The sequence below is a fragment of the Indicator indicator genome, chromosome 9 (genome assembly GCF_027791375.1).
Source record: "Indicator indicator isolate 239-I01 chromosome 9, UM_Iind_1.1, whole genome shotgun sequence".
NCBI classification, from domain to species: Eukaryota; Metazoa; Chordata; class Aves; order Piciformes; family Indicatoridae; genus Indicator; species Indicator indicator.
Window position 1 is genome coordinate 28,639,727 of NC_072018.1, and position 14,155 is coordinate 28,653,881.

General features: G+C 43.2%; 1 protein-coding gene across 6 annotated transcripts in view; it reads left to right on the forward strand.

Moving 5' to 3' along the window:
- The window catches only part of DTNB (dystrobrevin beta), a 151,753-nt gene that overhangs the window by 22,289 nt on the left and 115,309 nt on the right, over nt 1-14,155 (forward strand). For 5 of the 6 annotated variants that reach the window (XM_054383428.1, XM_054383429.1, XM_054383430.1 and 2 more), the window contains exons 6-7: nt 1,335-1,440; nt 8,460-8,626. The exons of the other annotated variant lie outside the window; for it this stretch is intronic. In XM_054383428.1, the coding sequence (XP_054239403.1) occupies nt 1,335-1,440; nt 8,460-8,626 (273 nt within the window). The remainder of the gene's footprint in view (nt 1-1,334; nt 1,441-8,459; nt 8,627-14,155) is intronic. 6 annotated transcript variants of the gene reach the window in all.

The window sequence follows — 14,155 nt, forward strand, 5'->3', positions numbered from 1 at the left end:
ATTTTATAAACCTCTTTAATTAATAAAAGCCAACAAAAGAAAACAACCCCCATGAAAAAAAAATCTAATTTTTTTTTGGCATGATAATTGCAAGTGGAAGCTGCTATTAATTTCACAGCTCCTAGAAAACCAGCCTGGCTTTCCCTCTGGCTCTGTCTGCTCTCCCTGTTGCAGAGGCTTTTTGGAATAATGCTGCCATATGCTAAGGTGAGAAAAAAAGCCACCTGACCAGCTGTTCTTCTGCCTCTGGGGAGAATCTTCAGCATCTAGCTTACTGTATGCAAAAGACAATGTAGTCTTTCTTTATATCCATAATCTTAGCTTGTTTTCTTACAAATTATCTTTCTGTTTGTGTTTGCAGAAAATATTTTTTTCTTGCTCATTTGAATTTGAAACCTTAGGAAATACTACTCTTAACATGCCTGACTTCCTTCTCCTAATGATTTAATTCCAATTTATTTTTGTGTGTTTAGTTGTTTTCAGTCATAACCTACTTCTCCCTTTGCCTCTTTTATTCCTTATTTTGCCTTTAAAAATATTTACTGCAGGGATCCTCTAGGACTGTTAATTGTAATTACTCTTTTGTGCAGCTACTTCTTTTAGAATTGCCTGTGTATGTCTGAATTACTGTTTTCTACGTTGTTGATGTGAGTTAATGTTAATTATATGTTAGTAACTTCTACTCACATTTCATAGAAGGTTTGGAAGGGACCTCCAAAGGTCGTTAGTCCAACCCCCCCGCTGCAGTCAGCAGGGATATCCTCAATTAGATCAGGTTGCTCAGAGCCTTGACCTTGAAAATCTCCAGGGATGGGGCCTCAACTACCTCCCTGGGCAACCTCCTTCAGTGTTCCACTACCCACGTGGTAAAGAACTTGTTCCTAACATCCAGTCTAAATATACTCTTCTTTAATTTCAAACCATTGCTCCTCATACTGTCACTACAGGCCTTTGTAAACAGTTCCTCTACAGCCTTCTTGTAGGCTCCCTTCAGCTACTGGAAGGCTGCTATTAGGTCATTTGTTGTATTCTTCAAAACAGGAACCTTTAACTGCAACACAGGACCCAGTCCTGACTGACTAGTGCTCCCTATGCTGCAGTTTTCTATTCCTCTGTTTGTCATCTGTTTTTGTGATTACTTCATATCTATATTAACACCTGTTTGCTTAATATAGATTGAAACTCCTTGAGCAAAGATTTTTATCACCTTCTAGCCTATGAAGCATTCTTGATAGATAGAAGTTGAGTCAGAGATTTTTAACGCTGAAGTAGTTTTTGGTATATAAAACAGAAATTTCTCCTATAATTAAGTTCTCTTTCTCTTTCCTTTGCAGAAAAAGATCATGCTAAACATGTTTTTAGACACGTTGATGGCTGACCCACCTCCTCAGTGCCTTGTGTGGCTGCCTCTCATGCACAGACTTGCCCATGTTGAAAATGGTAAATGGAATGTTTTCTTGTTTAAAACATCTGTTCTGTTCAACATGTGTGGATATCCTGTCCCTTCTCATGCCACAAAGCATTTAGTGCCTTCACTCTTCCAATTGTAACCATCTCAGTCCCGGAAGCATTTACCCCACACTTCTCATGGAGTGAAAAGTGTTCTGTGTTTCTGGGATGACGACAGATTCTGTATGAAATCAGTAGCAGCAACAATGCAAAACAAGATTAATTTTGGAGTGGAAGGTGGAAAAACAAGCAGCAGAAAGATGATCTTCTCCAAAAATTCATATTTATGCTGGAACTTTTCAAAAGCTTCACTTGAACTGTGCTGTAACACACACTTCAAGTGTGAACTCCCAGAGATTTTGGTACCTGTTCAAATGTCTGTCTTGAGTAGCATTTGAACACAAGTCACTTCAGTGCTTGCTGTGGAAGGCAAATGCTGAACTTCAGACCTTTTCTTAGCTAAATTGTCCTGGGTTTGCTGCCTACAGAAAGTTTTTAAGGGGCAGTCAGGGATGGAAAACTAAAGAGGGACAGTGACAAAGAATGCTGAAAAAGTTATCTGGCTAGGAGGGCTTTATGGAATTCAGGGAAGCAAAAAGGTTTTGCAAGTGTATCAAAACTATTTCTTGGGTTTGGTGGCCAAAAGGGTGGTGTGTGTTTCCTGCACAGTTGCACACAGTGTATGTATGTGAGTGTATGTGAATTCTAGGGGGAAAATCCCAACCTTTTTATTTCTTCACCCATAAACTAAATGTCATTCTTTTACCTTCCCCACTAAGTAAAATCATGTTGTCAACCTTCAAACCCCTACTAGTTGTTAACTCTTCTTCCTTTTAATGCATTTATAGTCATTTTGAGGTCTATAGAGTCTTCCTTTTAAGACACAGACTCTAGACTCTTGGTTTTGCTCATCTGTTTACAGGCACGCCTTGGTAGTTTTCATGATTTATATTCCATTCTCTGATTCTTGACATTTATGCCTGTGATGTGGCTCAGTATTGCTGTGATTTTTGATGTGCTGGGTTCTGGCATTCCTTTCATCACCTTCTCTTGATCCTTTTGCAAATCAGGATTGTGAATTTAACCTGCATTTGTTCAGCACTGAACAAGCTTGGAGTTGTGGTGTTCTGTGGGCCTTTTTGTTTATTGCAACAGAAGAGAAGGTGAATTTTCCATTTGCTCAATATGTGTACAGACCTTTTCTGATAACTGTGGGTCTCAGTACTAAAGTGATTTGAGAAAGAATTTTTAGGAGAGCAATTTCATGAAGACAAATCTTACAGGAAGACATAGCAAAAAGGTGAGGAGGATGATCTAGTTGAAATAGTGTGCTCTACAGTAGTGCAGTTTCATTCCCATCCTTCTGTGACAGGTTGCTCTGATAGCATCTGGCAGAAGCAACTTCTTGCTTTCTTCTTCCTTTATCCTCTTAGCCTTATAAAACTTGTACTTCAGGAAAAGCACACAGGTTAAACTCAGTAAGGAAACAGGCAGTAAAATTGTTGTATATGAACTGCAGGTCAGGATAGAATTGTACCAAGCTTAGGCAAGGATAAAATGTTTAAACAGAATGTATAGAAAGACCTGGGATCTTTCTGCTTGAAAGTAGCTGAAGGAAATACTAGATACCCAGAATAATATCATCCTTATAGATGACTGCATGCATTCCTGTATTGTCTGAGAGTTTCTATTGCCCTCATTGTGCCTTGGGGCTGCATGAGTGCCCCTTTTGCTAGTACTTTCTTCCAAGCAGCAAGAGAGTCTCCCCATTCACCTATTCTGCCAACCAGTCCCCAGATTTCATAGAACCATAGAATTGTTTTGACTGGAAAAGACCTCTAAGATCGAGTCCAACTGTCAGCCCAACACCACCATGGCCATTAAATCATGTCCTGAAGTGCCATGTCCACAGGTTTCTTGAACAACTTCAGGGACAGTGACTCCACCACCTCCTTGGGCAACCTATTCCTGTGCCTGACCACTCTTTTTGTAAAGCATTTTTTCCTAATATCCAATCTAAACCTCTCCTGGGATAATTTCAGGCTATTTCCTCTCATCCTATCACCTGATACTAGAGAGAAGAGACTGACCCCCACCTAACTACAATCTCCTTTCACATAGTTGTAGACAGCAATGAGGTCTTCCCTCAGCCTCCTCTTCTCTAGTCTAAACAACTCCAGTTCCCTCAGCCACTCCTCACAAGACTTGTGCTCTAGACCCTTCACCAGCTTTGTTGCCCTTCTCTGGGCACACTGCACACTGTGTTGGGCCCAAACCCAAATACAGTATTTGAGGTGAAGCCTCACCAGGGCTGAGTACAGGGACACAATCACTTCCCTACTCCTGCTGGCCACACAGTTGCTGGTAGAAGCCACACTACTTTTTGCCTTCTTGACCACCTGAGCACACTGTTGGCACACATTCTCATGGCTGTCAACCAACACCCCAGGTCCTATGGTACACACAGGAGTCTTGTTTCACATAGGTGTTTAGCAGTCAGATAACTTGATAGGATAACTTTTCATGTTTGTGGCGTTAAAATTCTGTTTCTAACACTTCTCAGCCTGTTCTACAGCTACCTCCCAAGCTGCTTGCAGAATTATGTTACCATCTATAATTCCTGCCAGTGTTCTTGTCCTCTAAGTTACTACAATTTCTTTGTTTTCCTCAGAAACTTTTATTCTGTTGCAAGTGATATCTTTGCTCCAGAGTCAGGCAGCAGTTCCTCTGACTACTTAAAACAACTGATGAGAAATCATTGCAGCTACTGTAGAGAGGTATGTGGCAAGTCATAGCAGTCTGAGGAGGTGGGGGGATTGAGTCTGGATTATGCCCCTGCAGTAAAAGAATGCTAGAATCCCAGAATGGTGGGGGTTGGAAGGAACATCTGAGGAATATTCAGTCCAACTCCCCTGCTAAAGCAGGTTCATAAAGAACAGGTTGCCCAGAATCACAATGACCAGGAGGTTTTGGAACCTCTCCAGAGAAGGAGACTCCAGAACCTCTCTGGCCAAACTGGTCCATTGCTCTTGCTCCCTACAAGAAAGAATTTTTCTTCTCATGATCAGACGGAACCTCCTGGGTTTCAGTTTGTGCCTTCTGCCCCTTGTCCTGTCACTGACCACTACTGAAAAGAATTTGACCCAATCTTTTTGACCCCCACCCTTTAGTTATTGATCAGCATTGGAAAGACCTCATCAGAGAGATTCTTTAGTCCTCTCAGCATTTTTGTAACCTCTGCTGCACCATCTCCAGTAGTTGCTTGTCTCTCTTGAACTGGGGAGCCCAGATCTGGACCCAGTACTCCAGAGGTGGCCTCACTAGGGAAGAGTAGAGGGGCAGAAGAGGAGGAGAACCTCCCTCAACTTGCTGATCCCACTCTTTAGAATTCACCCCAGGAGACTATTTGCCTTCTTGGCCATGAGGACACCTTGCTGGCTGATGGGCAGGTCCTTCTCCACAGAATTGCTTTTCAGCAGGTCGACCCCTAACCTGCCCTGGTGCAGGGCTCAGGAACCTACAGTTGCCCGTGTGAACTCCATGAGGTCCCCCTCCACTTACATCTTCACCCTCACCAGCTCTTGCTGATTGCCAGCACATACTGCTGGTGTGTGAGCCACAACTCCCATTTTGTGTCATCAAAAAAAGGAGTTAAAGGAGGCTTAGTGTTGGGGGAGTGACTATGGGTAAGTAAAAATAGCAATCTTGAGGCATAGAGACAGTTAGAAGGAATGCTTGTTGGAACTGGAATATTTGGTAGGATAAGAAATACTGAGGGATTCCAGATGTTCCTGGCAAAGAAAAAGCAAGCCAGCAACTTTTGTGGTTTAAAATCTGGGACAGGTCATAGGCAAGAGTTCATGCTTGCTGTGGATCTGGGCTAAACATCTCCTATTAAGTGGTAATTTTCAACTTTTTAAAAGCAGTAGCTTAATCAGCTTGTGTTGACATTGGCTGCTGCTGTGGCTTCTTTGACCAGATGAGTATGAAGTTATGTTGTGAGAGCTGTGTTATGTTTTAATATTTGCAGATATATTTCAGCTTGGTTGAAATGAACATTTGTAGGAAGTCTCTTTTCAGTCAGAAAACACAGACAGAAACATGAATGAAGAAGAAATCTCTGCTCATTTAAAACAGGATCATCTTTTATTTGAGTATGTTGAACTAATGATAGAATCATAGATTGTATTGGAAAGAACCTTTCAAGGTCATCTAGTCCTGCAGTCAGCAGGTGTATCTTCAACTAGAGCAGGTTGCTCAGAGCCCTGTCCAAGTTAACCTGGAATGGTTTCAGGGATGGGGTATCTACCACCTATCTGAGCAACCTGGGCTGGTGTCTCATCACCCTCAGTGTAAAAAAAAAATATTTCCTTCTCTCTAGTCTAGATCTCCCCTCTTTTTGTTTAAACCCACCTCCCCTTGCCCTGTCACAGCAGGCCCTGCTAAAAAGTCTCTTCCCAGCTTTCTTATGGTCTCCTTCAAGTACTCCAAGGCCTCAATAAGGTCTCCCCAGAGCTTTCTCTTTCAGTCAGATTTCTGTCAGCCTTCAAGCCAGCCAGAACTAATCCTCTGGTTTGGAGGAAAGAGTTGGCCACAAAGGTTATCCAGTCTTTATCCATTACTTGATAATGAGTTACCACCCCAACTTCCTTGAGGCATTACCTCCACTTCTGATCCTGACCAGCCATTCAGTGCTGTGTGCAGGACTGATTTTTCCCAGGACTGACGTGGTGGGAAAATCAACATTGGATACAGTAAGAATTGGCATCACCCCATGGAAATCTTAGAGCTGAAACCTGAGGCTTGATGGCCCCAGACATAATATTGGAGTTGTTTCATAAACTGTTCCACAATTAGGAATAAGGCTTGTGTGTCAGAAATGGATTTGAGCCCCTAATGCATTTGGTACGCTTGGGTTTTAAATTTTAAACCACAGCTGGCACCTGTGTTTCTGCACGATACAATTTTGGAGTGATAGGTTCTCACATCCAGCACCAGCTAAAATCAGCAGCAGTCATGACAGGAAGAATAACTGATATAGTCCACACGGATGCTGGAGGTGCTTTGCTAGGGTTGCTGTGAAAGTCTTGCTGGCTGATGAACCTCTGTTGTGTTGTGATCTGATACTAGAACTTGTGAGAATTGTGAAACTTTTCTACCTTCACCAATGCTAAACATAAAGATGGATTCTCCGGGCAAAACAGAATCCCATCATGGTGGGGGTTGGAAGGGACCTCTGCAGATCATCTAGTCCAACTCCTCTGCTAAAGCAGGGTCATCCACAACAGGTTGCCTAGGACAGCATCCAGGTGGGTTTGGAATCTCTCCAGAGGGGAATCCACAACCTCTCTGGGCAGCCTGGTCCAGGGCTCCAGCACCCTCAGAGGAAGGAATTTTTTCCTCATGTTCAGGGGGAACCTCCTGGGTTCCAGTTTGTGCCCATTGCCTTTTGTCCTGTTGCTGGGCACCACTGAAAAGGGTTTTACCTCATCCTCTTGCTGTCTGCCCTTTATATATTGATCAGTATTGGGTAGATCCCCTCTCAGTCTGTGCTTCTCCAGGCTAAAGAGCTCCAGGTCTCTGAGCCTCTCCACATGTTTGTCCTCGTCACAGCTTGTAAATATTCCCATTAATTTCTGTGGCAATCTCTGCTGAGTTACTTCAGAAGCATTTGAACACCTCAGTTGACACAAAAAAATATCCTGCAATCTTGGTTGTCTTCTCCACTCTGATACAAGCAAAAGGCAATTAGCAAAATAACACTGCCGGGTGAAGAAGAACATCTCTTCTTTCTTGAGGCATCAAATAAGCTCATGGATTGCTATTATTGATACCACAGCATGTTATTTTTGAGAGCTATCATCTCAATTTGCATGCTGATGTGCAGTGTAATACAAGTGTGCTTTTTGTGCAGGCATTCTGATCTGGTTAGCTATGCTCTTGTAGAAACAGAGGCCTTTGTAAATGCAAGTGGAAGAAGCCTGCAGGCTATGTGGGTTTTTTTATCTCTCATTTGTAACAAAGGGAAATACAGAAACAAACAATTAGCTTTTAAACTTGTCATGGCTGTTACCTTAAGCTTATATTAAGATGTCCTGGTGAACAAGTTTCCCATGAGCTAGCAGTGTGCCCTAAGGCTGATGGTCTCTTGGGGTACATTAAGAAGAGTGTGACCAGCAGGTGGAGGGAGGTTCTGCTCTCCCTCTACTCTGCCCATATGAGATGCAGGATTTAGCTGACACAATAAAATCTCACTTTTACTTCATTCTCACATTTCTCCTTTATTTATTCTGAAGACTTTTCTCTTAAGTGGACCCAAGTCTGTGATTGTTCCTGGGTAGAAGAACAGGAAAGAAACATTTGTTTATTTTTAGCCTGCTTCTTATGGGGGGCTCTGCCTCTCACACCTAATTTAATGTTCCAGTTCTTGAGATATTCAGATTTAGAGGTGTTTTAGAGATTTCTCCAGTTTAAGCTATAGAGGTACAAGAGGCAGCACACAAGTGGGGATGGGTGAGGGAAATATCTCAGTGAGAGGTGGTTCAGAGCAGAAGCCCATTGTTGTGCTCTGAATTTGTCTGTTCTGTGGAAAGCTTTCCCAGCTGACTCCAGGGCAAAGCAATCTCCTTTAGGCAGGAATTAACTTGTGTGAATATAGCCTGTTGCTCTCCCTGTCCACTCATATGTGTTTCCACTGCTCTTAGACTGCCACAGAGGCTTCTGGGTCTGAGTGCATCAGAGGAGGGAAAAAACTGATGAAAAAATTACTGAATTTGTCAGATGGAACTTCTGTGTTATCATCAACTTCATTAAGGTTAATCTTACTGAAATTACCTGCTCTGCCCTCAAAATCCATGACTTGCCCAGAAAAACAAGTTGTTTTTGTGGTTAAGAACCTGGGGGGTGCTTTGGAAGCTCCAGTGAAATTCTATGATCAAGATTTTCCTGAAGTTCACTTATTACTTTTCGCTGTTTCTTTTTTTCCCCCCTCCTTCCCCATCCCCACCAAGTCTTCCATCCTGTGGAGTGTTCCTATTGCCGGTGTGAGAGCATGATGGGTTTCCGGTACCGATGCCAGCAGTGCCACAACTACCAGCTCTGTCAAAACTGTTTTTGGCGTGGCCATGCCAATGGTCCTCACAGCAACCAGCACCAGATGAAGGAGCATTCCTCTTGGGTAACTCACCTTTGTTTGTCGTGCTGAAACCACCACCTCAGTACTCATTTGTTCTGAAAGTTGTAGTTCCTATAGTAGAGCTGAGCAGTGGGACTTGGCAAGGTTTTATAGAATCATAGAATGGTTTGGGTTGGAAGGGACCTCTGAAGGTCATCTAGTCCAACCCCCTCTGCAGTAAGCAGGGGCATCCTCAACTAGATCAGGTTGTCCAGAGCCTTGTTGAGCCTCACCTTGAATATCTTCAGGGATGGGGCCTCAACTACCTCCCCGAGCAACCTGTGCCAGTGTTCTGCCACCCTCTTGGTAAAGAATTTGTTCGTAACATCCAATCTAAATTGTTTGAAAGTAGCAAAAGCTTGTAGATAGTTAAACTGTCCTGTTTTTATCGTAAGTCATGGTGATTTATTGATGGTTGTCCCTGTATTCACTGCTGTTTAAAGCACACAAGACAGCAGCCTCCATCTGAAGGCCTTAACAGGTGGTTTTGCCTCCTCTTCACAATAGTGCTACTTTTCTTGTATTTTCTTCTCTTCTAGCTTGAAAAGACTTAAAGGCTGCCATACCCTTCCTCCCCAGGAAGGAAAACTGGTTACCATGAATGTTGTGCTTAGAAAGGGACTGGTTTCTTTAAAGACAGTATTTCTGCAAGAGAAAAATTCAGTACTGTTATTGTAAATATATGCATTGAAAACTTGTAACTAAAAAGCCTTAAAGAAATTATATGAGAAATATAATTTAGTTAGATGACAGAATCCTAGCATGGTGGGGGTTGGAAGGGACCGCTGCAGATCATCTGGTCCAACCCCCCTGCTAAAGCAGGGTCACCCAGAGCAAGTTGCCCAGCATGGCTTCCAGGTGGGTTTGGAATCTCTCCAGAGAAAGGAGACTCCACAGCTTCTCTGGGAGCCTGGAGCAGGACTCTGGTATTCTCACCTGAATGAAGTTTCTCTTCATGTTTGGATGGAACCTCTGGGGAGTGCAGAACTGAACCCAGTACTCCAGATGTGGCCTCACTAGGGCAGAGTAGAGAAGGAGATGATTATCACAGCACAAGAAATAACAGACAATTTTAGATACAAACCCTTATTTTATGGCAAAAGATTAAGCCCAACCTTTCACTTATTAAAAGAGAAGTTCAAATGATGATTGGATTATAATTAGTAATTATCTTCATGAGGCAGAGTCATTATAGCATTACTGTTTAATTTAGAAAATTGGGGCTGACTACCATGCACTAGTTGGAAGGTGAAGAGAGGAAAATTCAGTCTTAAATATTGTCCTTTTTTAAACTATGTGAGTAATAAAGTACTGGAACGTTTAATAATGAGCTTCCAGTAGACTATTATCCCTTTAAGTATATATAAATCCAGCCTGGATTGTTTAATACAAAGACATATTTAAATAAATAGCTTTAATGTAGATATTTCCTTCTGAAGTTCTGAGCTGTCTGAAGCAAGCTGGGTTAGATGAACTGTGCCCCGTTCTGGTACTAGGATCTGTGGCAGCCTTTTTTGGCTCACTAGTAACTTTGAAGACATTTGGTTCTTACTGGGCTGTGCAGAATAAGTTAGCTTTAAGATATAATGTGATTCGCAGGAGTGGAAAGTTGTCTGAATGAAGAAGGAGGATATTCAGACTGTCGCTCTGATAAATGAAACGGTGCAGGTTTTTGGATGATCTCACCTGCAGGACTGCTAGCGGAATCCCTAGCAGACCAAACAGCACTCTCCAAACAGCTCCTAAGGTAGGTTTAGGAGTTGACACAGGCAAGGAACCTACTAGACAATCTGGGTGCAGTTTGGTACAGAAAATGGCAAAGTTCTCGGGTGGGATGAAGCAGCTGCAAAGTTTTGTGAAGGGGACATGGCTGGCTCTGCAGAAGACAATGTGGGGAATGTGGTTGCCTATGAACTGAACACATATGAGCAATGTCATATTGCTGTGAAAACACTATACTGGTGCCTGGAGAGGAAGACAAGACCACAAAATCCACCTCTAACTCTTTCTTCTACTCAGTGCTGGTGCAGTTTCAGCTCTTAACCTGTCCTGGTCCAGGGTTTTTTTCCTCCCCAGGTACAGGATTCTACACTTGCCCTTGTTGAACTTCATGATATTCCCCACACCTCTCCAGCCAGTCAGGGTCTCACTGAATGGCAGCACATCCTGACTGGGTGTCAGCCACTTCTCCCAGTTCTGTAAATCACATAATATAGTGATTTTTTTACTATAGATAAGAATATGTATTATTATAGTGATATCATAGAATCACAGGCTGATTTGGGTGGGAGGGGACCTTTAAAAGTTATCTAGTCCACCCCCCCCTGCAGTGAGCAGGAGATACATATATTATATATATCTGAGTTCAGGTGGTACTCTTTCTTTAAGAGTGAGGTTTTGCTGCATGAGCACAATTCTTGTTGGGGCCTGTTTGGGGGAGAAACAAAAACACTTCAGACACTTCCCACCTTTTTCCTTCTGGGCTATTTCAATTTTGGTTTTATTAAATAGCTTCAAAGGCTGATTCATTTGGTTATGTACACGCAGCAGATCTGAAACCCAAACTGTTCCTTTTGAAAGGGAGCAGATTAGTCATTGTTCATTCCATTTGTTTATATTTGTTTAGTCTGCTAAACTTCAACAGCCTCTGTCATCTATAAATCTCAGGTAAAATGCTAAAACAACCAAGTTCCCCTAAAAGCCCAAACCTGAGGGTCTAAGTTTTCACAGATTCCTAGACTAGTTTGGGTTGGAAGGGACCTTAAAGATCATCTAGTTCCAAGCCCCCCACCATGGGCAGCAGCATCTCCCACTAGCCTAGGTTGCTCAAGGTCTCATCCAACCTGGCCTTGAACACCTCCAGGGAGGGACATCCCCAATGTCCCTGGGCAACCTGTTCCAGTGTCTCACCACCCTTACTGTAAAGATTTTCTTCCTAATATCCAGTCTGAATCTGCCCTTCTTAAGCTTCAATCCCTTCCCTCTTGTCCAGTCACTACAAGCCCTTGTAACAAGTCCCTCCCCAGCTTTCTCATAGGCCCCCTTCAGGTACTTGATGCTGCTATAAGGTCTCCCCTGAAGCCTTCTCTTCTCCAGGCTGAGTAGCCCCAACTCTCACAACCTGTCCCCATAGGGGAGGTGCTCCAGCCCTCTAATCATCTTTGTGGCTCTCCTCTGAACCTGCTCTAGCAGTTCGATGTCCTTCTTGTGCTGAGGGCCCCAGAACTAGATGGAGGACTCCAGGTGATGTCTCATGAGAGCGGAGTAGAGGGGGAGAATCTCTTCCCAAGATTTGATGAGTGATTATTAGCTATAGTTGAGTTAGAATCTGCTTCCTGCTGTAAATAACTGAATGTTTGTGATTTATAACCACCCTTAACATGGTGGCTTTGGAGTATGTATCCACAAACTAAATCAATGTTCAATTGTTTCTATAGTAATACTATATATGGCTTCTGTTGGGAAGCCATTGTTCTGGGTGCTAATCAAATGGGAAATAAAAGACAGAGCCTTTCATCTGCTAACTGTGAGACTAGCATGACCCTAAGCAGTTGTTAATAAGGTTTTGCTCTCACAATGACATCTCTCCTATTTCTGCTTCATTTAATTTCCCATTTAGACGACCTTAAAGTTATTATAAATTTTTGAGCAGATTTTGATTTGGTCCCCCAGAAAGGAGCCAAAAAGGAACATGGCATTAACCAGTGTGCTCTGCAGCCCTGTCACGTTGCTGTCTGTGTGTGGACTTCCACCATCACATGGCCTCCTGTTTTCAGATGTTTTCAAAAACCCTTCCATCATTCGTCATTTTCCAGCAGAGGGCACACTGGCCTCGCAGACAGACAGATCTAGGGTGACCCTGCACCTTCTCTGCTGGGAGCTGGAGGCACACATGTGCGTTAGCCTCCTTCACCAAATACCATCTCTGAATAAGGGTTGCATTCGCTTCACTTAGCCCATTTGCTTCTTTCTGCTTAACCACGGGGCTGCTCAGCAAAATTCCTCTGCTGGAAGAAGAGGAAATGTTGTCTCTGTGCTGACTTGGACAATGTTTTTTGCTTACTTACTGCTTTTCAGTATAGGGGAAGGAAAAGTGTTGCCTTATTTCATAGAATCAGAATCACAGAATGCTTTGGGTGGGAAGAGGCCTTTAAAGGTCATCTAGTCCAACTCCCCTGCAGTCACCAGGGACATAGAATCATAGAATCAAGAAGGCTGGAAGAGACCTCATGGAGCCCTATCCAATCTGATCTAGAATGGTTCCACAGGTGGGACGTCTGCAACCTCTCTGGGCAACCCAGGCCAGTGTCTCACCACAATCATCATAAACAATTTCTTTCTTATGCCTAGTCTGAATCTCCCCTCATTTAGGTTAAAACCATCGCCCCTTGTCTTGTCGCAACAGGCCCTGATAAGAAGTCTGTCCCTGGGTTTTTTATTGACTCCTTCAAGTACTGAAAAGCCTCAATAAGATCTCCCTGGAACCTTCTCTTATCCAAACTGAACAACCCCAGCTCTCTCAGCCCATCCTCACAGCAGAGGGATTGCAGCCCTTGGCCTCTTGATCCGCTCCAGCAGGTCCATGTCTCTTCTATAGTGAGGACCCCAAAGGTGAACGCAGTACTGCAGGTGGGGGTGTGTGTGTATCTACCAGAGCAGAGAAGAGGGACAGCCAGAGCACTACTCTAGCCCTTGTGCACTACTGTAGTTAGTCCATCATAGAAGGCCACTGGCTTTGTCGTGTTTACATCCTGTGTAGTTTATCATATTGAGAGGAGCATCAGTAAAATGCAGTGGATACTGTGGACGGGAGTGAAGAGAGAGAGAGAAGTAACTTTAAACACTCGATTTTCAAACTGGTCTTCTTGCCAACCAAGTTTCAATATGGTTTCTATAACCTGCAAATTTCTAAGCCCATCATATCCATGTTTACTAGACACTTGAGGTGGAGGTGATTTCTAAATAGACACAGGCTACCCAGAGAGATTGTGGAGTCTGGAGACATTCAAAACCTGCATGGATGTGTTCCTGTGTGACCTACTCTAGCTGATCCCGCTCTGGCAGTGGGGTTGGATTAGATGATCTTTTGAGGCTCTTCCAACCCCTAGCATTCTGGGATTCTGTTACTCTGTGATAAGGTGGAAATCTAAAAAGACAACTTTTAATCTAGTGTAGTTTTGAATTTCTGGCTTTTTTAATTCCATGAGAGAAGTATTATCTTTTTTTTAGCAGATCGGCATGCAGGTGGACAAAGGCAGGATCTATAAGCCATTTGGAATTGAAAAAGGTCTGGCACACACAATACAGATGCAATTTGGAACATCAGAGTTGTGTTTTACTGGTAATTTCTCATATCTTTCCATAGAATCATAGAATCATTGAATGTTAGGGACATGTAGAGATCATCTAGTCCAACTCCTCTGCCAAAGCAGGACCACCTAGGGAAGGCCACACAGGAACACATCCAGGCAGGTCTTGAAACTCCAGAGAAGGAGACTCCACAGCCTCTCTGGGCAGCCTGTTTTAGTGCTC